At 39.0% G+C, this 27,727-nt stretch overlaps 1 protein-coding gene across 1 annotated transcript in view; it reads left to right on the top strand.

Annotated features, from left to right (window-relative positions):
* SLIT3 (slit guidance ligand 3) overlaps positions 1-27,727 on the top strand; it is a 525,410-nt gene that overhangs the window by 325,526 nt on the left and 172,157 nt on the right. Inside the window, exon 10 of the mRNA XM_042790009.1 lies at positions 12,398-12,539. Coding sequence (XP_042645943.1) covers positions 12,398-12,539 — 142 coding nt within the window. The remainder of the gene's footprint in view (positions 1-12,397; positions 12,540-27,727) is intronic.

Below are 27,727 nucleotides of genomic sequence, written 5' to 3'. Positions count from 1 at the left end.
GAGTCATACCTGTGTAAACTGAGAGTCAGTCTTTCAAAAATACTCAGATTGTGCACATAAATTAGAAATATGCTAATTCAAATGACACTTGTAGGCAGATTATGAGCAGCAGAAAAGCTATTCCAGGTTTCAGTTGTTCATGCCCATAAGCATTTGGCTCAGAGCTGTAGGTAAATGTGTAGGATTAAATAGTGGGCAGTTGCCTGGAGATAGGTTTGCAAATCTGTCTTACTGGATTTGTGTTTCTGAGGAGGCAGGGGAAGGGTCATTAACAGCAGGGTTGGGACTAGATGCCCCCTCACCATCAGGGGCGAGCACTCAGTACCTCTGGCAGTCCTGTCACCCACCAGAGCGTTCTGGCTGTCTTCTTCAGCAAGCTGTCCCCTCCTCCAGAGCCACCCCTGACAGGGCAGCCTTCCTGGGCCTTTCCCCTAAAGCCATCTGTTCCCAAAGAAGTCTCCAAACAGACTCTTCCTCCCGCACGACCACTTATTGAGCTCTGGGATCTGTTTGGTGAGACAGTCTCCTACATGACAGTATGTTGCAGAAGGGGAAATTGCGTGGCACCAGAGGATGAGTGCCCTGTTGACGTGCTGTGCGTAGAGAGCATGATGTATTTCTCCTCTCTCTCCACCATAACCTTGCAATTCACTGCCACATTGCCGTGACAAGAGAAAACAGTACATTAAGCAAAGACTTAATGTCAGTTGAAATACTACCTGCGCTCTGATCCTTGGGAACTGTTTACTTTTATACCCCTTAGCTAGCAGAGAAGCATCTGGGGGGTGCTGGCTTACGCTCAGTACCTCTTACAGCCTTCCAGTCTTCACTTGGATCAAAACCAGCTTCCTTCCTATGTTCAGATGTTTCACTGTTGAACTGGCTTCTCTTTCTCAAAGCCTGTCTCTAACTCTGTCTTTCTCAAACACTCTCTCTCTCTCTGTCTGCATATTTGTCTGTCTCTTGTCCTCCTCTGACCTCCTTAGGGTAGTAATTTTATTTCATTTTCCTCTCATATAAGTTTTATTATGGCTCTTTGATTATTCTTCTACCCGCTCTTTACTTATTGAAGTTGAAATTAATCTACAAATTGATAAGTTTTGTCAAGTCATAATGTATTTTCTCACCTGTGTTAGTGTGGCTCTACAGCTTTGCAAACTGAAGCAGTGGGTTTGTGAAGTTTCACCATCAATACCACGTTGGTCTTTCAGTGCTCTGTGCAGGACCCACTGAGTGACCCCATTTGGATTATTTTACAATGATGAATCATTCTGGTTTTCCTGAGCATATACATGAGAGAATAAATACACATCTGAACTGCATATCTAAGAATAAAGCAGATGCACTCAGCAACATCGTATCTCATGCTGTGATGTGTAATGTTGTCATGGTTTGACACCCCTATAGCCCCCTCCCCTGCTACCAAAAAGCCCCACCACTCACTCAAACCCAGGACAAACGTACTTCAGCCACTGCTGTCCTCAGCTAGCTGCTGTCAGAACAGCTCAAATGTCACCAGTTCCCAATTGGTTGCTTGCAGAGGAGACTATCTGGTAGATAAGCAAGCAGAGACTGTGGGTTGATTTCAGTGGGTGGTGGGAGGAAGTTGATTTTTCTCTTGTACTGCTGATGCCGATTCTGAGGCAGTATGTTAGGACTTGGTGTTGGCTCTGAAGTCACAGGTTGATACAGATTTGTATAGTTTTGGCCAGTAGCTCGAGATATTTTACAGTGGGCAACATTTACAATGGAGTATGAAGGCTGGATGAGATTTCTTAGAATAGACTAGAGATTGATATTTCTAACAGTTAATGAATTCATGCTTTTTCTCGTGTAAGAAGCACCAGCGTCTAAAATCTTGACATTGATTTGGAGCTGATGTGTCCTGTTTGTCTTGTGATGTGAAATTTAGCAAATCATAAGTGTAAAATATGTGATTTTTAAGTACATTTCTAAGACAGTTTTCTTTAATAATGAAAAAAACATTCTAGAGAAGGAAGGTGGATCCATACATCATTCTCTTTTTCATCAGAAGCGATTTTCTCTGATTCTTGATCCTTAGTTCGCTTTCGGAGGATCCTCGAGAACCTGAAGAAAATAAAGATGCATAATTAGGATTAAAGAAGTTAAAATTCATCCTAAAATTAATGCAAGAGAGAAATAATTACCAGATCCAAGTGTCTAGTGATTTCTGGCTAGGGAAATTGATACTGATTTTAAGAAAATAGTGAATTGATCCAAATCTTGGTTTAAGATCTAGAGCTTCTGATTCATACAGGGAGACTGCAGCTGAGGCATAGTAAAGAGGAAAATATGTTAGCGTCCTGCTGCTTAATGCAGACTGGAAGCCCTAATGAGGGAGCAGATTTATTTGTTTAGGTGAGGTCAAACGGTCTTAAAACATAGCTGTTACTCTCTGGCCCAGACCACAAAACTCAGTGGAGTGTCTTGCTCCATTTTTCTCCTAATAACTTCATAGCATATTGTTGAGGAGACAACCAACAATGAGTAGCTAATAAAATAGCACTCCTCAAGCTTAGCGTCTTAATGAGAACATTCAGGAGATGGCAAAGGAAAAGCGTGGGGGGAGAGGAACTCCCCCCCATCTGCTCCTATTTAAAAGACTCTGTGCAGTAGTATATCTGCGTAACTAGCAGCAGGTCTGCTGCTTTCAACACGGAACGTGGAGGTACTGCCAGCACAGAAGATCGGTGCTCACTGGAAACTAGAGAGGGGGAGGACTGTTTGCTAATGATGCAGGTTTTGCTAGTGCTGGGCAGTAGTGGTTGCTGCTGAGGGAGCAGAACCGTTGCCCTCCATGCAGTCCATCCCTGTGCACGCAGAGGAGGGCTGCTAATGGCTCTCCCTTTTAATGGTCACTGGACAAACAGAGCCGGAGGAGGAGGCCTTTCTCTGTGTGTGCGTGTGAATGGTCACTTTCTGCTGTGTGGGATGTCCTCATTGTACAGCTGTTTTATTGCTTTTAGAAGTGAGCTTAACCATTTCATCTAATTTTGACCTCTTTCCAAAAGAGTGACCTATGAGTCCTATCAGACAAAGAACATCTTTTTTCTCACTCTTAAGTTGGTTCATGCTTTTTGTGACCATCAGTGGACCCAGTAACTGCTCTTATAATGGAGTCTATGCAGAACTTCCAGCATTGTATGACTTTTAAAGCCTTTTGGTAAAAAATGTGCTTTAAATTTTGTCTTAGAAATTTTGGGGGAACTCTGATAGAATTTTTGCATCCTGTTGTTATAATTTGCTACCACAAACTAAGATTGACATTGAGTCTAAAGAAACATTTCGGTACTGTGCCTTTGTTAGTTGCTCCTCTAATGAAATCCTATAGGAGGTTTGGAGAGATACTAATTGTTATTTGTCGAGTTTGTTTGTTTACTGTTTCCATCAAACTTCTTATTACAAATTTAAATTTACTCTTGCACTAGCAGTTATGCTCTTTCACACTGTAAGAATTTATTTCTTGAATTGCTTTGTATGTAAGCTGCCACATATGGTGTTTTTCATTTGGGAGACCATCTCGTAAATCTGAGGGATAAATATGTATTTATTAAAGCACTTAATATTTCTTCGAATACCAAAGCTGAAAATTTTCTTTAAATTACAGTAAATTTAGTTTTACTGTCTGAAAATGATGTCTTACCTTTTCAGTATAATTACCTTTTTTTCTGAAATTCTCTTTCCGCAAAGCAGTATGTGTAACACTTTAATGCTTATTTAATGATGGCAGTTTGGGGTATAATTAATCAGCCATTGAGCTTTTGAACTGTTGCTATAAGGAATAATAATGTGATTAGGTTTTATGTTAATGTCCAAAACCAGTGGCTTATTTCATTACTAGTATCTTGGTAATATTTTGGTATACAATGGAAATGCATCGTGGTGGTCTGTCCTGCCACAAATCAGTACCACAGCCTTGTTCTGAGCTAGTTCAGAGAAAGCAGCGGTGTTAAATATGAAGAAGCAGGGTTGACTTTGAGTACGTGGCTAAGCCTTTGTATGAAATCTGTAGACTTTCTCTGTTCGATACATTTATGTGACTGGTAACACATTTATGGCTACTCAATTAATAAAAACAATTTTTAAAAGCATAGAGCTGCTCATAAAATGACTGCAGAATTTCATAAATTAATAGGTGGCAAATAAAAAGTTGCATACAGTCAACATCAGGTTCATGTGAATTTCTGTTTTATTGACAGTGAAATTCCATGGTGTTATATAGTTGCATTAAAACTGTGGCGGGTTGACCGTGGCCAGCTGCTGGACGCCCACCCGGCTGCTCTCACTCCCCCTCCACAACAGGACTGGGGAGAAAGCAAGATCTGCTCAGCACCTCCTCCTCTTCCTTATCCTCTGACTTTGCCGCTCTCAGGGCTGTTTCTCACACTTTTTTCCTCACTCCTTACTGCCTGGCACCACTTTGTCCTTTCTCAAATACACACTCACAGAGGCAGTGCCAGCTTCCCTGACGGGCTCAGCCGTGCCCTGCGGCCCGGCTGCCGTGGAACCGGCCGGAACCGGCCGGAACCGGCCGTGCCTGGCACAGGCAGCCCCGGCCTCTCCTCACAGAGGCCCCCGCAGCCGCCTGTGTACAGACACCCCACACCAAAACCGACGGGATCTCTTCATTCATTGAGTTAATTCCTTGTAACTGCAGGCAAACGTGTTCAGGTCAGAAGGTCCATCAGAATTTTATTCCATACGTTCCAGATACCATAAAGAGCTTGAATGTACCAGAAGAGATCTCTTGCAAGAAACCAAAGGCAGTAACCTCAGCCTGTCGCAGGAGAAAGGCAAGAAAGGTTGGTATGGCCCTGTGTTCCTTAGTATGTCCCAAATGCCAAAGAATTTGATCCAAAGAATTCTGAGAAGGATCTGGAAAGGGAGGATGCCTCACTCTTCAGTCCTTGCCCGCTCATCTGGAAAAAAGTGTTTCCACACTGCAAATTTGGCCATTGGGTGAGCTCACGACCAGGCTGGACCCCTCGGGTGTCATAATCAGGAGAAAGGTCGCATTCTGCCCAACATCCTCTGAATAGCTGTGACAATCTGCAGTGCTTCTGATTGAAGTGAATCCCATCTTCCTCCTCTTCCTGAAGAAACCAGCTTTTGTGCTGGGGCAGGGCAGGTCCTGTGTTAGCTACAGCAGGATGTGGAGGGGCAGGGGGAGCAGAAGCAAAGATGAGTGTGCAATCAAACAAAATCAAGTTCTGTTTAAAACACCTTTTCAGATACCAGCAAATCAAACCCCTGGGACTCAAAGCATAGTCTTAAACTATTCCTGTCCTTTCCACAACTTTATCAAAATTCATTGTGAAACAGTTCAGGTTCTTTATCGGATAGGCTGTTCCAGGGCTATACTTCCTTCATAGGCTTACAGTCTATCATTTACCCTTGTACAGGTGGTATTCTTTCAGTTAAATAATTTATCTTCCTCTTCATTTTTATGCTTGAATATATTTATAAGTTCACTCTATTATTCCTGGACCTATTTTTAAATGTCACTTCTGTACTGTTTTGGGCTGAAATAGAGTTAATATTCCTTTTTGGTAACTAGAATAGTGCTGTGTTTTGGATTTAGCTTTGGGTTTGGTATGAGAAGAATGCTGACAGCACACTGATGTTTTCAGCTGCTACTGAGATTTCGAGGACTCTCCGACTCCCCATGTCCTGCCCGTGCGCGAGGGCACAGGGAGCAGGGAGGGAGCACGGCCAGAGCTCCAGACCCAAACTGGCCAATGAAATATTCCATATCCTGGAACGTCGTGCTCACTGTATAGAGGAGGGGTGGTCAGGAAGGAGGACACTCTCTCTCTCTCTCTCTCTCTCGCTTCCGGGATTGCTACTGCAGGATTTTGGTATTTCGGGATCGCTGGCCGGGAACGGGCTGGGTATTGGTCAGCTGGTGGTGAGCAATTGTACTGTGCATTGCCCATTTATATTTCCTATTACTGTCATTGTTTTAATTTTATTACCATTATTAAACTGTTCCTATCTCAACCTGCGAGTCTCCCTTTACACCTCCGATTCCCTCCCCTATTCCCAGGTTGGGGGGGTGGGTTGGGGGAGTGGGTGAGCAGTCGTGTGGTGTTTGGCTGCCGACCAGTCAAACCACGACATACTGTTAATGAAAACATTGCAATATTAGTGTTATTAAGATAAGACAATGTGAAGTAAAGTCTAATTTTCAGCGGTGTTACTTTACTGATATATTTTGAAATATGCAAAGTAGATTTTTGTAGAATAAAGTAGGCTTCGTTCATTATGCCAGACCTTCTTTTTGCTGCAATTGGATATTTCCTTTTTTATTCCATAATATTTGTTTGTAAACCAATTGGTGTTGACTTTGCCTCCAGAACAGTTGTGCTCACGTGCCATGAATTTTTAACAAATAAGTTTACTGTTTGGGAATGTTCAGCAAAACAGTGAACTTGAGTCAAATAATGAATATTCATGACTAGCAAATTTTTACATACCGTGAACTTGATGGTGTTAACATCATCAATCAGGGGCTCAAGTCACTAATCATAAATACTTAATGCTGTGTTCAGCGAAAAGCTGTTGGACAGCCATAGATGGAAATATTTGCATAAACCATTTGCTTCATATTCCTGTAGAATAAACACATTTGTGCAAGTTTTTCTCCATTAGTGGAACATTTTCCATCAATAAGGAATGTTAACTTTGCAGATAGTCAGTTGTGAAAGACTTGCCCATGTCTTTCTGCAGGACTGCGCATGCTTAAGTGTATTTTAATACTGGGATGCAAACACCAATCAGGAGCAATATATCTGCTTTAGGTATCTTTTTGAGACTGTGTTATCGGGAGTCTAGTGAAAGCTATAGCTCATGTAGCAGTAATTGATTTCAGATGGCCCAGCATTGTAAGAAGTTCCAATGGGTTATTTAATTAATCCACAAAAGGTCATAATATATCCTCAGATCTGCAGTACTGGTCGTGTTTTGTTTATTGATCAATAACTTCATGTCTGCTATACTTAGAATGATTTAAAGTCACCACAGATTTTTAACCAGTAAATCCTGTCAGATTTATCTTAAAATCCATTAATAATTTTACAAATAACTAACATTTTGCTGGTGGAAAAGAACTCTGCTGAAAAGACAATTGGATAGGTAAGGATATAATAAAGCACACTACTTAGTGTGCCGTAATTGGGTGTCAGTGCAAATGAGATTATTTAGTTTATTTAGTCATTGCAAAATTTATTTTAAATGCCTGTGACATTTAAACTGTTCATTTATACACCATAACCATTCTGTTCTAATTGTAATATCAGCCTATCTGCTGCTCTTAAAAGGCTAGAAGCCAATGAGATGCTTATTTGAAAAAAGCACTTAATTTCTCTATAAACTGCTGGGTCCTAAGTCTCTCCCCTGTCTCCTCTCTCCCCCTAACCCATAGTCTTGAGCCTGTATAATAAAGCGATGCAGGCTAATGGCATGCCAGATATTAACTATCATAATCATTGAAGCTGTCATTCCATTACATCAGGCACAAAAGTCATAGTAATTTTTGTTAATCATGTTCCTATCCTAGCTTCCACATTTTGTTAGAGTTGATTTTTTTTTATAGCAAGATGTATAATTGAGTTGATTATTTTTATCTCTTAGTGAAAAACATGTTTAACATGGTGAACTAGTGCTGCCGTGTAACAGAAAAAATCTGAAATGACAAGATGACAGATAGAAGAACTTCAGAACAGAAATAATGTAAATGCAGCTGGCTTGTCTGTGGCTATTTCCTTTTGCATCCATGCCGTAAGGAGTTTACTGCACTTGTGAGGACATAGACAGGAATCCTGAAATATTTTTGCTTTTCCTGTGTCTTTTCATTTGAAGAAGTGTTGGCAGCAAAAGCAAAATTAATTTTTAGATTTCAAATATCCTTCTTTAGAGGCTGTATTGCCTTGAGGCCCTTGATCTATTTGTATGCTTATACTCTGCATACCTATGAAAATCATACCCAGATTTTAATTTTAAGAACTTTAAATTCCTTAGCCTACTAAGACTTGTTTTCTTGACGAGTCCTTTCTTTACCAGCTCTCAACAAGTATACAAACACTAAACTAATTTGAACTCTCTTGGATTTTTTGTGCTTTAATTCTATAGATCTGCTATGGAGCTAACAATAGATCCTCATTTAAATGAAGCAGTTTAATCCAAATCAGATTTTAAATTCTGTTTATAGCATTATTCAAGAAAACTTTACCTTAACAGACAACTGTGTAAGAGCTGATGGAATATGTGCTAGAGGCATGTTGAGTGTGCATGTGTAACACAGTATTTTGTTCTTTGCAAAAGAAGAACATAAGCAAAAGCATTTGATAATAATGATAGCTATTTACACACAAAGTCTTTTTAATTCCTTAAAGTTTCAGAAATGTACAGTCTAGATCTACTTTTTTTGCATGAGGAGAAAAGCAATTCACCAAATATAAAGGGCTATGTTCTTCATGGAATCAGAAGTATCTTTACTCTAGGCACAAAATGTCAATCAAAAGTGGCAGGAGTAGCAGATATTTTGGGGCACTCAGAATTCAAGCTTAAAATGAGAAATTAAGTTTATAAAAATACTAATTTTTCGATCCTATTCTAAGAGAACTGAGAAAACTGATCACTCATTATATGTGGAAAATAAAGAGTTCTCACAAAGACAGACTCTTTTAGTTTTTACTTTATGGTACTTTCTTTCAGCGTAAGCTGGGGGTTTTTTTCATCCCATTTTGGTTGCATCTGTGCTAAGAATAAAGTCATTATATTGTCTTCTCTCTATATTTTGACATGATGTACCTCCCTGGTTAACTAATTGGTTATTTGTTTTATTAGCCATAAATCAAAACTCTGTTCACGTAGAAGTTCCTCTTTTGTAGTGGAAAACCACATGTAAATGGTTCTGGGTCTAAATTCAGAGTAAATCAAAGGACTTCTGTTGGTTTCAGTCAACTGTATATCAGGTGTTTGGAGAAGATCCGAAAGGCTTAGTGAGCAGTACACATATTGTTTTGATTTACCTTTTGGCCCTTTCATTCAAAAAGTTGCTGGAAAGTTCCATGATATTTAACCCTAGTATGATATTATCACCTTGTTATTCTTGCTGCCTGCTTTTTGTGCAAGGAAGACTGGTGTTTCTGCCTTTTCAGAGTGCTTTATATAATAACCTCCTTTCAAACCATTCCTTTAGTGTAGAGCACTCCGCATTACTGCGTCACACAAAATGTGGAGGTGATGAACTGAGTTTCACTGAATCTTCTACTGTTGATTTAAATGCAGTACATCAGGAGCAGACTCTTAAAACTCCAGCTGGCAATACATCAGTTTTTTTGATGTTGTGCCCTAAAGAAAAGGGAGTGTATTACTGCTTCTCAAAGCCACAGTGATGCGTTGTAGTATTATAACTGTGCAAAATGCATTTCCCCCCTGCTACAAAGTCTCTTCAGAAAGCACACCAGATGTGTGATGATAAAGGGTGTGTGTGGAAGATTTGACCTTGCTGCCAACTTTCTTTTTGCCTCCAGAGATCAAAGATTGCTCTGACATTTTTATTCCCATTTTGATAATTTCTCCCTATCCCTATAAGCCTGCATTAGCTTCTTTGCACTTCGCTCATTCTTCACTTTGTTTTGGGCATTGCACCATAAGGTAGGCAGGCAAAGAGAAAATGTAAAATATATGTGATCAGGTTGTAAGAAAAAGCCTCTTATTCTTATGCAAACAGAGGCCTGTGTGTATTTTGAGGCAATATAAACCTACTTCTGGAAGTAGTAACAGTTAAAATCTTACAGAAACTTTAGACTCCATGAAAGGCACAGCTGGCAGTGCTGTTGGTGATACATGGCAGAGCTCCATTAATTTTGAAGGAATTCTATTAAATCTCAGTGATGGTATATTTGCCCATCATTGCATAGCCAGAACACAGACGCAAGAGAGCTGTTTGTCCTCCCTGTTAGACACGTGCATGTTTAACTAGTGAAGATTTTGGTTTGTTTTGTTCAAATAGCTACAACTTAAATACTGTATTACACACGTGGTCACATATGTTGACTATGTTAAGACAATGCCTAATAAGATTTTGAAACTGCCACAAGTCACAGTTCAGGTTGCCTGATAAATATGAACTTGATTCTATGGGCCATATGTGTTAGGATTTAGATTTAAATTACATTACTGAATTATTTTTTTACAGTAGATTTTTGCCCAGTTGATTCTGTAGGGTGAAACTACTCTCGTACCAAAGCCAGCTCTGCATTGAGGTAAAAGACTGTTGCTGGTAAAGTCCTTGTCTACAACTGTCACGGAAGTTGGAAAGTGGACTATGAATGAGACAAGATGTTTTAGCAAAGAGAAAGGATCATTAGGATCATCTCATGATGAACACAGATGCCCTCTCTCATAAAGAATAAATTTGACTCCTACCCATGTCACAAATATCCTGAGAGATTAATTTTTTCAAAGTTAGTCACTACCTCTGAAAATCTAATTTCTGGATGACTGAATTGTTGTTCTGAGGTCTGGTCTGCCAAAATACAGTCACTGACAGCTCTGATTAACATCAATGACAGCTATATCTAAAACACATAAATTGCTGTGAAACCCATAATTTTCTCCTGCTGTCCCAAAAGAAAGTCAGGTGATGACCTAAAAAAAAAATAGATATGTATATATTCAAACCCAATACTCTAATTTGGCAACATTTCATACACGGTTGAAATGGTGGTCTTATCCTGAAACTCAACAGTGTACTTTATTATAAAGCAGTTCTGTCATCCCTGGCTACAATATATTTAAAGGGAATGACCGCTTGCTTGAACTAAAGAAAATTCAGACAAACAGAAACGAATTCACATTAGAATTCTAATTTCTAATGAAGTACATGATTTTGCAGTAATTGTCTTCTGCTTTCCAGGAGGGCTCCCTCTGCAAGAATAAAGTCAGCCTGTAGAAGTTTTCAGCTTACATCTTTTCAAACTGTATCTGCCTTTCAAAATAACGATATTTAGAGGTGCCTCTGATTGTCTTTCTGATGTTGACTTTTCATTGCTGTTTACAAGTCTTTGAAAATAGGAACACGTGTGGGCTTCCTATACAAGTTGACATTGTTGTGCATAGTAAAGGGCTAAACCAGAGGGTATGTAGGCATAATTCAAGAGAGAAAATTTAAAAGAATGTTGCACTGGTACAAAAATTTAATCGTCATAATGATACTGGATTCAATGCAAACAAATATTTTTTGACTTTCCGTCACCTGCAGTTGTAATTTATGAAAGTATCAATCATGGGTCTTCTCCAAGACAAACCCCAAGAATGTACAGCTTTGTGTATAGTTTTCCATGATTTCACATATATTTGTGATTTGATAATTATGAGGTTTGAATTTTTTCAAACACAAGACCAAATATGTTTTGTGATTATAATCTACTGTAATGTAGTAAAATACCAGTTTTTCTTGTTTCCATTATGATTTTGTCATTTCTTAACAACAAAAACCTTCACATTCAGCTCTCTGTGTCTGGTCAAAAAGATATTTGATGTTTCTCATGCTACATGTACTTCGGAAAAATGACTCACCATAAATAAGTCAGTAACTGCTACATCTTGAATACCTCAATTAGTGTAGCAAAACCATTTTATCTATGACTAAGTGTATGTATATATCAAAGTTTTAGATGTAAGAATCATAACCATTTGAGTAAAATTGACATAATTACTACAGTTTCAAAAAAACTTAATGACACTTAATTAAACCTGAATCTAATGGTTTGACGGGAATGTATATAGAGCAACGTCCTCATCCTAAACCTTTGCTAAGTAGCTTCTTATCTTTCAGCAGAATTAGTAAATTAAGCAAGGATTTGAAAGTTTGAGCTCATGTTTTTCTAAACTCTTTTTGTGTTTCCATTAACTGCATTGTCTAATCTCAAAAAAAATCGCTTTATATTTCCAGTCTTTATGGCATAACAGGTTACCTCATTTCAAAAACATAAGTCATCATTGATGACAGTCTTCTCTCAGTGCTTATATAATGGAAACTTTTAGGCAAAGATAATTTTTCAAAATACTACTCGATCTTAAGGCTTATTTTTTAAATCTTTGAATAAATTGATAGGGATAATCATAGAGGGGACCAAAAAAGTGTTCATGACAGAAGGTTGAGAGTGGAGACTGAGGAAGAATGCAGTGATCTTTTACACATTTTCTCTGCAGTTGATTTGTAGCTCATTATATTCACTGAACCCAAATAAATTATTATTAATATAGGAAAAGGATCTGGAAAACTGGGAGGCTGATGTATCTTGTTGTTAAAATCTCAGGCAATCATTTTTCAAAACTAATGTTTAATGTTTTCATTATGTCTCAGGTTCCCAGTCTGAACCTCCTTCGTGCAGTGCCAGTTCCATCACTTGCCCATCTGCCTGCACCTGCAGCAACAATGTAGTGGATTGTCGAGGAAGGAGTTTAACAGAAATTCCAGCTAACCTACCAGAGGACATCTGGGAAATGTAAGTGCCAGTGTAATGCACCATTCTTTTCCATGCCTCTCCATTTTCAGTCCATTTCATAGCATCCTGTGTGGAAGAAAGGCATATGTTTTGAAAACTGTTCTGAGCAGTTATCAGGTATATATGTAGTTGTTCTCTTTGCTTTCATTCTTTTGATCGAAGGGCTCAAACTATTCTCTAATTAAGATACTGTTTGAAGTTGCCCTACCCGAAAACAAGATGAAGTTCTTGGTGTATTATGTTCATATTGTGTTTACGTCTCACAAATCTGAGATTACAGTTCTATAGTCAGGAAAAGAAAATACACAGTTCTTTTTTTTTTTTTTTTTAATTATTTTAAATTGAACTGTTTTATTTTTAGTTGGTGAATTCCCTAAGAGATTAAGGGATTTCTTGTTATCTTAGCACTATATGTTTGTCATGAAGTGAGGTATGACATCAGAACACGTTGTCCCTGCTGATTTTACCTTCTATTTCTTGTCTCCCACATTTTGTTATTCCCAATTCTTTAACACTTTTGTGATTTTTTTTGTGTTTTGAAATTGGATGCTGGTTTTACAGACTTGTTTGTCTTCACTACCTCTAGGAATTTAAATCATCTGGTTTTGTGTCCATGACTTCATACTACTGTGGTCCTGAAATACTGTTACATTAAACCAAGATGCTTTTGGTTAGTCCATAGGGAATGCAGATCAAGGTGCTTGTTGTACAGAGGTTGCTGACACCCAGACAGCTTTTGAGGTCTACATAGTATGAATTCAAATATTTGTGTAGTCACTGGACTCATTCAGCTTCTCGTTGCTGTAGAAATACTGCTACATAGTAAAATTCACTAGGATAAAGCATAAGTTGAATTGCTCATATGTAGCCTGGCCCATTGTAATATGCCAGCAATGTGACAGTTGTGGCCAATGAAGATGATGTGCTATATTGTTTGCTGATGATCTTGCTCTACACCACCACTGCTCTAAGTCACTTCTTCAGTTGCTTTTATAATTTAAGATTCATCTCAAATTTGTTTGGATTTCTATCTCAGCACAACAGTTTAGAGGTAGCTTACGCCTGATTGTGCATCTCCACAGAAAAGATGTATTAGAAATTAAAAAATTAGCTCAGTAAATGCAAAGAATTAACATCTTAACATTGTTGAGAATGTATCTAGAGCATGTAAAAATGTTTACAGAAAATAGAAGTTCTTACGCAAGCTGTTCTGAATGCCCATTACCTGCTTGCATGCCTCCTGACAAAGTTCAGAATGAATTGGTTGTGTTCATTTCCAGTATATTGTGGCACACAAAATGTGCATGTAACACTTGTTTTCCTGTGCATGAAAATCGGTTAAAATTATCCTGAAAATATAGATTGTGTTTGGCATACCAAGGATATTCAGTGTTTAGTCCTGTTTCCAATTCTGTCAGATGGAGTACAGATTTTCAGAGTAACTGGAATGGTTCAGTCATAAGAGACAGAGAATGAAATTGGTCCAGACTTGCTCACAAATTAGGGTTGGGCTAGAGAATTATAAAATTTTATTTTGTAGTGTTGAAAATGCTCGGAGAAATCAGATGATCTTTGTGGCTCCATTCCAGAGTCACACAGAGAGCAGTATCTGCAGGAAAACTGAAATTGTTGTGCTCCATCATTCTCCTGACAGCAGTGCACTTCAGTGTGAGAAAGCAAGTGAAAATGTTCACCTTTGTTGCGGTTATAATAGCATCGAGCATCCAAGCCCTGTCTCTGCTTTGGTTGCTCCAGCTCACAAACCTAGTCCCTGTAACTTGTAGTAAAAACAACTTAGAAGGTCTCCTTAGGAGAGCAGAAAGTGAAAGAAGATTTGGAGAGCCTTTAGGTTAGATGATGGTATAGCTAATTAAGATGCATATAACAGTTTAAGCAACTTTCATAACCTGGAGGTTATAAAACTTCTAGATCCGTAGAACACCACATTAAGCTTTTGGCACACTGTTTAATGATTTGGATCTGTCAGAATTCTTGCATTTTAGGCAGTACTTATTTGAGTCTTTGTCTATAGATAAGCCTCTTCTATCGCTCCAGTCCTGCACATATTCTTTGCATTTTGCAGGCATTTCAGGTGGGAGCAGTTCTGCATAACTTCAGAGTGTAAACCTCATGAAAACATTCATTGCTCACTTTCTGTGGGAATCAATCCTGTAAAGATTTCATTTTTATGGAATATATATATTAAGAAATTTAATTAGTTCTATCTGTTTACGATGAGGGTGGTGAAACACTGGCACAGGTTTCCCAGAGAGGTGGTAGATGCCCCATCCCTGGAAACATTCTGGGTTGGAGGGGACTCTGAGCAACTTGATCTGGTTGAAGGTGTCCCTGCTCAGTGCAGGGGGCTTGGACTAGATGACCTTTAAACGTCCCTTCCAACCCAATCTGTTCGATGATTCTATGATTCTATTAGAATAAGTCTTGGCAAGTGACATCACTTACATATGTTTTTTCCTACTGCCAAAATGGTGTTTTCATTTTGTAAAAGTACTAGTAAAAATAGAGCAATTAACCTTATATCCAAGGGCAAAGTATTACATATTCTCACATAGAGTAAAGGATATAGTCACATAGAAAAATGTTTCTGGAAAGGTAGAAGAAACTGCCACAGTGTTTTCCCAGAAAAATCCCAACATAAATTCTTTTGACCAAGATATCCATTCTGGTTTATGCAGAAGTCTGTCATACTGCTCAAAAATTCAGGTTGTCCGTGGCTGCTCTGGGCTTATTCAATATAAAATCCATCCAGAGAGCTGGTTCCAGCTACTCATGGAATAATGGCTGACTTCTGATTTGATATGATAAGCAGAATAATACTCTTTTGCTGTAATGTTATATCAATGGGGCCAAGTAAATTGTCTCCACATGCTGCAACCCACATCTCTTGCTCTCACACAGCAGTACTGTTGTTTTTTTTCCCTTGGGACTTATCCCCCATGGTTGGCATTTAGTCATACCCTTTGTATAAAAATTGGCTATGTAGTCATGCTGCCCGAACACTTCTTTCTAGATTCTGTAACCCTATGATTCGATCCTCATCATCTCAGAGAGATCTAACTCTTACTAGAGATGAGATTCCTCCTATGCAATATGGGGTACCAGCAAACTACATGGCTGGGTTGCTATTACATAGAATCTTGAGGGATATTACATGAGATGGTGTATTTTTCATTCAGTCATTTCTATCTAGCATTGTAAATACTCATTTCACTAAAACAAATTTTTCCTCTGTAGACTGTAGTCCATTCAGAATATTTATATGATAGTATTAAAACGCTGTGCCTTCCTCAGTTCCACCTGGGGCATTTCCAAGTTCCTTTGCTTGGTTATTATCCGCATTCATTCAGTTACAGCTTTCTAGTTCTTGTATTGCCCCTTAACTCAGTATTTCTTTGTAAGCCAAATTGTATCAGAAAAGAAACCTTGACTGTCAAACTGTTCTACAAAAATGAAACACACTGCTGTTACTCTAACATGGTTATTAAAGGTGACCTACATTTCACTCTGTGTTTTGGTATTAATTAAAGATCTTTTACTCAGCCTTCCTGCCTTTCTTCGTTAATGTGAGTAGGCAGAACCTTCACTGACAAAGCTGCCAACAAGGCCTAAATTTGTTTTTGTTGATAAAAACCTACCACAAAACAGGCAACTCGATTGTCACAGAACATAAACCAAGCATCATATGACACTAATTTTCCCTTGCTGCTGACCTCTGCCATATGTGACTTAGAAGTCTGTTGTGTTACTCTATTACACCTCTCCCTGAGGTGCATTATCCTGAAGGCCTTCATTGCAAGAATGTTTATTAAATAAAGGAATTTAGGAAAGCTAAAAATCTGTATCCCTGCCTTGCTTTTTCATAATTTCATAAAATAGGTAGCTAGAATGTACAGAATGCAATTCATTTTTTTATAAAGCTTCTTGTTCAGTGGGGAGCTGACAGCAGCAGCCAAATTGACTGAGGAAAAATGAGTTACAAGAAATTGAAGCTGAGGAATACAGGCTGTGTGTTGAATGTTATAAAAGATTCTCTGCTTACAAAGTGGTTCTCTTGTGTTTTTCAGAGGAGAAATGAACAGTGTATGTTACAGAGAAACACATGAGAATAAGCACAGAAAAGTTTTGCATGAATACTTGGATCAAAACAAAAGTCATTGAGCACCTGGAGGCATTTACTGCAAAAGAGATACTGAAACAAATATGGCTTGATGGTTTGCTGGTAAATGCACAGTATAGTTTTATCACTACATTGGAACAGCATATACAATAAGAGGACAAGTTTGCATTTATTGAGAAAGGGTGAGAGAAAATGCATGCAAGATGTATAAGGAAACATAATGTGAATACAGAAATGGACTTGACCTTGGAGAGTCATAGGGAGGGAGGGGTGCCTACAGACTAGTAGGAGACAAAGTCTTCAAAGAATCTGTTTTTCTGATCAGACTAGATGGCAGCCTCCCAACCGGTGCCTCTCAGACTGAATGACAGCTCAGCCCGTAAAGACAGCAAAGCCAGGATATAGTAGAGACCTGTTACATCCAAAGCTACCAGCTGTGCCTGCGAGAGTGGCTGTCCTGCAGCCTGGGGGGGCTTGGAAGAAGGGTGGTGTGAGAAACACACTTGCCACAACTGGGGATTTCACTCTGCGTATGGTTTGGGCTGTTGGCTCAAGATGTTGGGCTGGATGGATCTGAGCTCTGCTGCTGTTTGCCTCTTCTCATTCATTAGTGTTTGGCTGATTTTATGCCGGGGAAAGGACAGCTTCCCTGCCCTTGCAGATGTGGGGCACTGGGAGTAATGGCATTGCTAGACCTGTCTGTAGCATTTCAAACAGTATTCGCTTCAACATGCTGCCTGCCAGGTTCATTTGATGCCTCCCAGTACTGGAGAGTGACTCCCTATTAGTCTTTTGCCCACCTCACTACGCTTTTTCTTTGTCCCTTATTTAGAATGAAGTTTTCATGCTGTATCTCAGACTAATCTGCTTATTTTTTTTATTTATCTCTGTGAACAAGGCTGTGCTTTAGGATATTAATTCTAGACAGCTTTTGTCTTAAGAATTTTGTAGACCTTAAAGCAGTAGTATAGGGACTACTACTGCCTTCGTGTTTCGTAATAGTTTGTATAAGACCTTCCTGGGTGAAAGCATGGAACAGCCCCCAGAGGCTGGAAACTGTTGGGAAAGGAAGGCTGAGCTCAAATGAGGAAACAACAAAACACATGATGAGAAAGATTGGAAACAAAGGAAATCAAGACAGGTTGATAAAAGTGCTATGAGTCTGTGAAAAGTGAGGAGTATTTGGTGTTAAGACCTAAGATTGCTGGGAGTGAGCCTGGGACACAGGGTCTGCAGGGGGCTTTGGGGATGCGGCGGGAGGGCTGGGACGCTGGCTGGCATGGATGGGGATGGCCAGGCTGCGGGGCCAGGACAGAGTGGTGCAGGTGAAGATGAAGCTAAGGAGTCTCTTCCCACCAGAAAACACACATATCTTCCAGACCCTCCCTGCCTTGTCACCGTGTACTGGAGAAACCCAACAACAATTTTCCTATCTTTGTTCCTGTGCAGCAGTGACCATCTATGCCGAGATTAACTATTAGACTACAGAGGGATTTACTGTTTAAACTGCTGCTATTCCAGTTAGACATCAGTGCAGAAGTCTGGGTGGTGTACTTTTGTTCCACAGGAGTTTCCTTGTGATGGAATTAGTTATTTCAGCTTTTGAATCTACTGATTTTTTTTTTTTCATTTTTGAATCTACTAAATTAAATATATTATTTTTAAAAAGTAAAAAAAAAAAAATATTAGAAAATGCCAAAGTTAATATTTGTAGCGGCAGTCTTCATTCAGTGCTTTTGCATATATTTGTTGTGGTATGCACTTTAATTACAGCATAGTCTCATGTTGCTGCAAAAAGACAGGGTTCATTTCTCGTCTAGGGATGCATCAGGGTTGTGTAGTGAGGGAGCCCGTGTATATAGGATCTGTTTATTTGTTTCAGAAACAGGAAAATTCTAAAATGGAGACTGGGGAAGATAATCGCATGAGTGCTCCTCAGAGAACTGGGTTGTATCTTTTCTTGCCAGTGGCTTTATTACTTGATTCTGGGCAAGTGACTTGCACAGACTTTTCATGGGTGGTCACTAGTGATGTAATCCTGGGCTTCTGGCTGACTCAGCAGAGATATTCAGAAGTGCTGAGGACTCACAGCTGCAGCAAAAGTCAATAGGAGCTGCGCTTTGAACACGTTGTGCTGTGCAACGCTAATTACTTTGAAAAGCCGAGTCCCCATCATCTGCAGACTTACAATTCAAACTCCAGAATTAAAAGTATATCCTTAGATCTTGAAACTGATCTTAGGTTTCAAACATGTGCTTTTTCATACCGAGCTTGCTTTATCACTGTTACTTAACCTTTGTAATACTTTTTGTCTGGTGAGATTAAGAGCAATATAATTGTATAAACCAAGAGTAATGCTGGATAGAATGTATCTGAATCAGAAAGGAGGACCTTTTGTTTAAATGCTGATGTAATTGCTTCAGACAGAGTAAAGAGGCTGACAGTCCCTCAAGGAAGAGTGCTGCTTAGGCACCCGTATCTGGTGAGATAATAACCACAGCTTCCCATCTAGCTTCTGAGCAGAGTAAAATGGGATGGCAGCCCTTCCACCAGCATCTAGGTTTGGCTTAAGGTCAGTTTTGAATCACTTGTTCTACGTTGGTTTAGTTTATCATTCTCACTATTTATAGCTGAATTGGTGACTGATATTTTGTAGGTATGAATAGTGCTTGATTCTGGTGCATAATTTCTACTCCTAGGGAAAATGCTAGAGTTTGAGCACTAGGGAAAAATCTAATGCACTTAACTGTTGGTTTTCTCATGTTTCTGTCAAAATGAAAATGAGCCTGCTTTTCTGAAAGAGAATCACTTTGAAATGTAATACTCATTCCACCTTTAATGCATGCTTTTCTGACAAAGTTAATATTTATAGAATTGCTGTCATGAGGGTACCACTGTGTTGGGCAGTGCTGCAGAGAGACCTTTAGGTAGACGAGTTTGTTGCTTTTGTTGCTTCAGTGATTCTCTTGGGAAGAAATTACCTTCTCTGTTCTTCAGTACCTGTAGGAGTACATATTATAGGAGAACTGGGACCTCAGTTATGAATCTTGATGAAGCTTTTGTGATTTGAGGAAGGTGATCAACAAATTCTGGGCATTTAAATTACTGGTATATTCAAAATCAATTTTCCACCGATTAAAATAAAGTCAGAAAAGCTATTATAGAAAGATTGAGCACTGGTAACTGTAATAAAAGTAATTCTTTCTTATATAAATCATAAATAACTGCACCATAACAATTTCACGTATATTAACAGTTGGGTTTGAAGTTCTCAGCTTCTTAAAGGCAAGAGTTTTTTCTTTTTTCAAGAATATATATGTTTGTAGAAACTATAAACCTTGGGGATAGGGAAATTACAGTTCTGCATTTAACATTGTTCTTCCTCCTAAAAAAAAATTATAGTAATTTTCCCATATTTCTAGTAAATACTGTAGCTGGAGCCAGCACAGTATCTTTGAATACTGCAATAAATGTTCCATAATTGCCTCTGGTGGCAAGTTCTCTGGCTGGGGAATCAGGTTGGCTCCTGTAGTTGAATCATATAATATGATTTTCATTCACTGCTGTAAATTGGCTCTGGACAGCTTCACATGTCAAATTTGACTACTACTTCTGGATCTCACTAGGCAAACTGTGTCATTCACTCCTTGCATTCAATATAAAAAAGAGGTTTCTATTGTCAGGCCAAAACTATGTAGAAAATCATCTACTCTTTGAGGGCAAGACACAAAAATAATAAAGAAATAAGAAAGACAATGTTTTAGATTGAGAGTCAGTAGAGAAAATATAAATACAGGAAATGTTAAGAGTAAAGGTGTTTTCTATGCTGAGAGATTAAGGAAAACAGAAAGGTATGTTTCACAGTTTTAGAAACAAGCAGTAACATCAGGGAGTTTCTGCTGTAAGATAAGACAGGATTTATTTCGTATATCTTCAATTTTATTTGTAAAATTAAGTGTAACTAATGTCATCTATAGGCATAAGAAGATGTTTTTGTTTTGGTAAATCTAGATTTCATACACATGATAATTTTCATTTTGGCTGTATCATTTTTTACCTCCTCTCTATAATTGTGAGATTTTTTTTTAAAAAAACAAAACAAAACAAAAAGTTATGTGCAGGTGAATTTTACTCAGGCAAGCTGTGTAGGATTTGGTAACCTTACAAGGCTTGTAGGTTTGCGGTTGTTGGGTTTTTTTGGTTTGGGGTTTTGTTGTTGTTTTTTTTTTTTTTGTGTATATTCTTTTTTCTCCAGAGACGTAACTTTAGTCCAGCAGGAACATAAATTTAGTCTTATTAATAAAAAGAACAGTATGAACAAAAAGCCATATATCTTTTTTATCTAATAAAATGTCACTCAAAAGCTTCTGTTTTGCCAAGCAAAAGTATAAGTATATACATCCTGAAATCCTATTCTGAAAGTGTAGAAAGAATCACACAGAAAATAAAATAGGTAGCATAAAATCATAACTTTGAAATAAAATATACTAATCAAACATTTTACTGCATGAAACACTGATAGTCTTTTGGCTTACATGTGTTCTGTTTATTTTGCTAAAAAAAAAAATTAGGTATAGAACAAAGGATTTGAGGAATGTTTATATTCAAATGACAGAATCTATTCTGTTGACAAAGTATTTCAGGTGGCAGAACTTCAACTACCAGAAAGCTATTTAATTTTCCTACTTATTTCTTGTGGTTTACTTTTCCTTGTCAGTGTTTGTAAATGTGTACTAAAAATAGATGTTACAGAATATACAGAGCTCTTCATAAATTAGATTATAGAGTAAACAATTACCTTTTATTCCTTTCTTTCAGTTTACTGCTTCCATTTCCACTAACTCTGAAATTATAATTTTGTGTTACAACTTAGCAAATATAATCTAACCAACTTGAAAACCTCAGATCCCTGAGCTGGTTGTTGCACTGTTAGAGAATTCTGAACGAGATCTGGGCTGGAGGTTTCTTGAAGTAATAGGAAGTCAATAGAAGGTGGGCAGGACTGATCTACCAAAGTAATAATGAAATAGCAGTGTGATTTGTTAAGGGGCTAGTCTTTCTGGGACCTGATGAAACAAAAACTTACTCTCAGTAAAGAGAGCATTCTGAATCTGGTTTCTTAAAAACCATTCCTACTCATTTACATTTATGAAATGTAACCATAGGCCAACTATTGCTTTCCGGTAGATACTGTAGAAGCCATGTATGTCCCAAGTATAGACTTTGAGCTTCAAATTAAAAACAAAACAAAAAAACCCCACAACCCCCCCAAACTCAATTCAAAAAATGACAACAAAAAAGGCTCAGCAAAGGTTTTAAGGTTGAGTCAGCCTCAGAGCAGATGCTGCATTGTCATCCTCTGTGTAGCACCCTGTGGGCTGGTCTCCTTGGAGCCTTCTGAACTGGAATCACCAGGTCTGAACTGGAATCAATGGGTGTCACAAAAATCCAGGAGTGGGATCTGTGTTTCTGCTGTGTTTGCTACACCACAACATTTCCGAAACAAGAATGCGCATGAACACATGCATGCTGTTGAATGAAGTATTCAATTAGGCTGCATTCCAGCAGTAGAGAGTTGGAAATGCAAAATCTCTCCAACCTAATGACTCTAATGACTATGACAACCTAATGACAGGTAAAATTCTTCCTGCAAGCTCTAATCCCAAATCCATGTGACCCAATAAGGTCTCCTAAAATGGGAAATTGTCTAGTCTAGAATAAGAGTGTGGAGACATTATTTTGCATTCTACCTCAAACATCTTCTGTTTAACCTTTAGCATCCTCGCCGATTGTCCCTGCTGCTGGGGGCTCACCGGGGAGCTCACCTGAAGTCCCTGCTTTTATGTCTGGGCACAACCACAAACGGTGCAACTGGGACGGTGAGAGGGAGCTCAGGTACCTGCAGCATGCTCGGTGGGTGCCTCCACCCTCACTCCAAGGGTGACACAATGAAAATAAGTGACTGAGACTGGCAGGAGAAATAACAATGAAAGGCAGTGAGAAGGGCCAAAAATTCCACTCAGCAATGTGGAGTATCACAGTGGTAGATGGAGAAACCTTCAGGTTTGGCAGTGTATTACTGTATTCTGGCTGGTTATGTTGACAGAGACGTTGGTGTTATATCAAAAAATTTATGCAAAATACCAGTCTACAGATTTCTCTGGTGTCTTCTTCTTTGTCTGTACCTCAATTGATGCAAAATTAACATACCACAGCAGAGCTGGTGGATTCATAATGTGACTGCCATTACAAATTCAGCATTTACCAGCAGATATGTGGCCAACTGCTCAACTACAGAGCTGTGTCAGCTTAAACTAAATTCACTGCGGTATGTGAGAAGATCCAGTGTCACTATCACTACTTTCATATGAACACCATGGTATCAGGGAACATATCAAAACATCTGGTTTCATTCTGAAAGATGTCTTTTGGTGAGCAGAATTATCTGTGTAGATTCCTAGGTAGACTTATGTTGAAAAGGCACTTCATTCTTGATAGGATTTTGTCTGTTGAAGATCTGACCTTAGGTGAATAGTTAAGAAGCAGTCCTTTTTAAAGCAGGAGCTCGACAGCTAGACCCTGAAAACTGACACCAAACGTCAGAATACGAAGGGAAACTCTAGTTGTCACCTTGTATTAATATAGGTGGACAGTTTACTGGCTCTCAGCTCTCCAGTTCCTAACGCAGATTCAATGAGAGGGATTTATAATACATATTATTAATTTTATTTGGGAGTCATTCAGGTATTGTGATGAAAGGCAGCGGTATAAAAGTCGTGGAGAACCATATGCGTTTAGGGTTTTTATAGTGGTGGTAGAGTTTTTGTCTGAGATAGAGATTGAAGGCTTTAACTGTCTGTTAAAACAAGCAGTAAGCACATACATTTAAAATGCTGAATGTCCTGCCATGCCAAAGCACTTTGTTTTCTACCTGTCAGAGAACTGAGGCATGAGAGACAGAGCCACAGAAAGGCTGTTCCTTGGTAATGTAGGTCCATGCACACTTTCTGAAGGGCAGGACTGCAGGCTTTTTGCGGCGCACTTTGCAGAGGAGCGCCCTGTGCAGCGCTGCGGTGCTGCGGTGCAAAGGGCGATGGCTGCAGCTCCTGCGTTTTTCACTGCAGAATCAGCTGCAGGTTCTGAGTGCGTGACTACAGGGCAGGACTCCTTCCTTCCCAGCAAGGGTGCCTCCTACCCAGGGCAGGCTTTGGGTAAATGCTGCAGTGCAGCTACCTGAACCTGTGGTGGATGGTAGGAATAAAGCTTGTATTTCAAATGAAGAGGCAAGAAAAGGGGTCAGGACAGGGATCAGATATAACCCATATTTGTAGTAAGAAGACCAGATTTTAAGTATTATTTATTCTTCTTAAATACTGAAAATGTATCTGTGGACTTTTCTTCATTAGGTCCGAAATGTACGATAAGATATGTAAATCCAAAATATGAGATAATTGATCCAAGCAGCTTTCATAATCCAGTTGTTCTCACTCCTTGGCAAGGAGAAGCAGTCTCTTGATTGCTACGTGCTCTAGAAGTTTCCTCTTTCCTAATATGAACAGTTCTTCCCAACTCTGGGCTTTGTCACTGGAGGGGGATGCACATGCTACTTTTTTCTCACAGTCTTTAACCAGCTCCCTGCAAATCCCTGCTTATAGAGCAGGAGAAAAGCGAGGGGGTTGCCTTTCCCAACAACCACCTTTACACAGGTGTACATCCTGTCAGACATGAGTGTGCTACAGGTTACTGCTGCACACTAGTCTGGTTTTACGCTTTCTCTCTGTCAGAGATTGCTTTTGGTTATTGGCTGCCTGAGTGGTACAAGCCCAAAGGGCCCCGGCACCGGGAGCAGAGCAGCGTGGAGCAATCTGGCTCATTCACTCGCTTTCTCTCTCTCCCGGCAGGGAAGTTCATGACTGCCCAGTGCAGAGGGACGTTTCTGACACATCTCAGGCAAGAGCTTCATGGCACTGTTAATAGAGCATGGCTGTCTCATCTGTAGGCTCTATTCATCTGACAGCTAAGAATTATCAGTACTGATGCTTCACTCCCTCTCTCTTTTTCTCCAAGCTAGCGATTTGTCTATGTTATGGCTAGGTAAGCTTGACAAAACATTACACATTAGCAGCTGAGACGGTGTTTGAAATGAGAAAATTGCTAGCAAACTGCTCTATTAGAGACCCAAATAACAAATTCTTTCTTTCCCTCAATGAAAGAGAGATAGTTAAGGCCCAAATTAATACATCCGTCTCCCCCACTCTGCAGGGGGAATCACCCTTCAAGACAAATGACTTCGTCACCCTTGAGAGTGTGAGCTGGGTCTAGGAAGGCTGCATTAGGCCGAGTTTTTTATCCTTTGTGTTTTGCCATCCTTGGTGGGAGCAGTACAGGCACCAGATGAGGAGACGATGAAAAGATTTGCACCTCAGTGAACTTTGAGATGGATTAGCATGGGAATTGGAGTGCTTATTCTTTATCTTGGGATAATTTTTCATATTTAACTGCATAGATTCCCCCTGTTGTTTGTTTGTTTGTTTGTTTCCTCCAATATGTTTACTTTTCGCTTCCATTGATGTGAAGTTGTTTAAAGAGAGTGGGAATGACTTTATCCTGTCTAACATCATGTTATTACAAGAAAAATACATCTGAATCCATTGGGCTCTCATACTTTCCAATCTCTGATAATATATTAGAGAAGAGACAGGAAATTGTTCTTGTCCTTTGATGTTGTTGTCAAAGACTCTAAAATAAAGCTTCAAGAGGCAGACAGAGCATTGCTGGGAGTCAAAAGTGGGGAGATCTGCTTCAATTCATTTAAGCGAAACAGCTGCCAGCAGGCGACATGGCACGGTGAAATGGGTAACTGAAAGGAGGAACAAAAGGCCCTGAGAGGTTTGAACATGGCCAATTTGTTTTATCAATTTTGTGAATTCTACTGGCGGAGTCTTTTAAATAGATCTTATTATGAAATACCAGAGGAAAATCAAGGAAAATTTTATTGAGTTGTAAGAAATCTTAGACATAGGGGATAGTAGTCCAAGTTATCAAAATTTAGACTTTTAAGACTGTGTCTCATGTACAGAGTTCTCAAATGTGTTGTAAAATTATTTTATAGTATATTCTGGTGATACAAAAAAAAAAAATTAACTCACAGATGTTGCTTTGCACTTGCACAGGTGGTTTTATAGTATATAACAGCACTTCATAGTATGCAGGGATAGACCAGTTTTCCAGAGGTCATGTTCTAGGTAAACTAGGCAATTTTCTCTGAAACAAAATGTGGCTGTAAAATTTAGATTAGCTTTTCAATTTTTGGAGAAAAAAAATGACAACGCTAGGCAAGAACTGTGTTTCTCACTTTATTTGAAAGATGGCACCTCTAGCAGCAGTTTTCCATTATATCATGAATAACACTGGTTTATAATTAAGCCTTCATCACCTTGAAATTGCCAACACCCCTTCTGGCAAAACCTAATGTCTCCTAGAGATTTTTAATCCTGTACTGTCCTTTACATGTCATTTATGACCTCAGATGAGGTGAAAGCACAAAGTATTAATACAAATACTATGTTTTCTACTATTTTAGATGTGTAACTGCATCGTGGTTTTCAGCCTAATGCCTGCCAATCTATGACATCCATTTATGAAAAAAATGAATGGAAGTCCGATTAGTACTTCATGCTTTTAAAATACATGTTTATTTACTGCTGCACTTTTTTAATGCTCCAAGATCATCTGCATTTTGTGCCCAAGTTGGAATCTGCCTGCAAACATGCACTGCTTGTTGCTTCTCTGGTCACATCTGCAAAACGTAGTGCACTAAACATGATGTGTTATGTGTAGTCTTTAGTCCTTCATTTACAAAGAACTCAATTCAGTAAAAAATGTAAGATACTAAGGTGAAAATATAGCAGCAGGTGACAACAGCCTTGACCATCTATTTCTGTAGAGGCCATCTGCTGCAAATTTTGTAGGAGAAGGTGAAGAATTCCGTACTGCTTCAGAAGTTGGCTCTCTGAAAGAACTCTTTTTCTGTATTCCTCTACACCTTTTGTAGAAATCTTATCTTTTCTTATTACTTGAGGTCTGTGGATATTCAAATTTTGGCTTTTTTTTGCCTTTGGGGGCAAAATTTCTGGGTATATTTCCATCCTTGGGTCAATAAAATTTCCTTGGAAATCTAAGTGATTATAAAAAGGGGCCATGTTTCCCCCCATCGCTATATTTGAGTTTCCCTGTAAGGAAAGGACTGCTGTACTGCTCCTATGTGCAGCATGGGTGAACCCCTAATTTCCATCCATAAGGCGAGGGAATTGGACAGGCATGGCCCTCTTTTGTTCCTAGAAGTGTCTATATAGACATACTTGGGAGGAGTTAAACACCAAGCAGGCAAGCTGACAAAAAGCCTTTATGGGAAGAGTATGTCTGCTGCTAATTCTGGTGACAAACACCCAACAATAGTAGTGTGCTGAAGCTTACAGCAATTTGCATTTCACTGTGGACTTGCCAGAAATGAAGCACGTTATATTTAGATCAACTGGAAGGGAAACCTCAGATGCTAACTCAAGTCACAAAAAAGGAATAGAATTAACTCAGATCACAACCTTTAAAATAGACTGCTACAGAAATAAGAGTGCATGCACATGGACTGTACAAGTAGACTGTGCAAGTATCCCAATGCTCATGACTTAAATAGCTTCTTAGAGTATAACTGAGCTGACAAAATATCTTATTTTCAAGGGGATTTTTCTTTTGTCTGCTGAAAGCATGGATCAACAGAAAGATATACTGTGCAATAGAGGGCTGATGGACCTTCCACGTTATCTCTGTGTTATTCCCAAATCCTTTAAAAAACATGATTTACTTCTCCCTGCATCTCATTTTATCTCCGTTCCTGGTCTTAAAATTTTTTCTCCCCTCTTCATTGCTGCAGCAGCTCTAAATGACTAGAGTGATTCATTCCATCATTCCCGTCTGTTTTTGTATTTCCATTCTAAACCATTTCCAACCACAGATTTTTGCTACTGGAACTGTTTCTTTTTATGACATTTTT

Source organism: Tyto alba, unplaced genomic scaffold (assembly GCF_018691265.1).
Source record: "Tyto alba isolate M040663 unplaced genomic scaffold, T.alba_DEE_v4.0 Super-Scaffold_17, whole genome shotgun sequence".
Lineage (NCBI taxonomy): Eukaryota > Metazoa > Chordata > Aves > Strigiformes > Tytonidae > Tyto > Tyto alba.
This window is presented reverse-complemented; position numbering and strand designations above follow the sequence as displayed.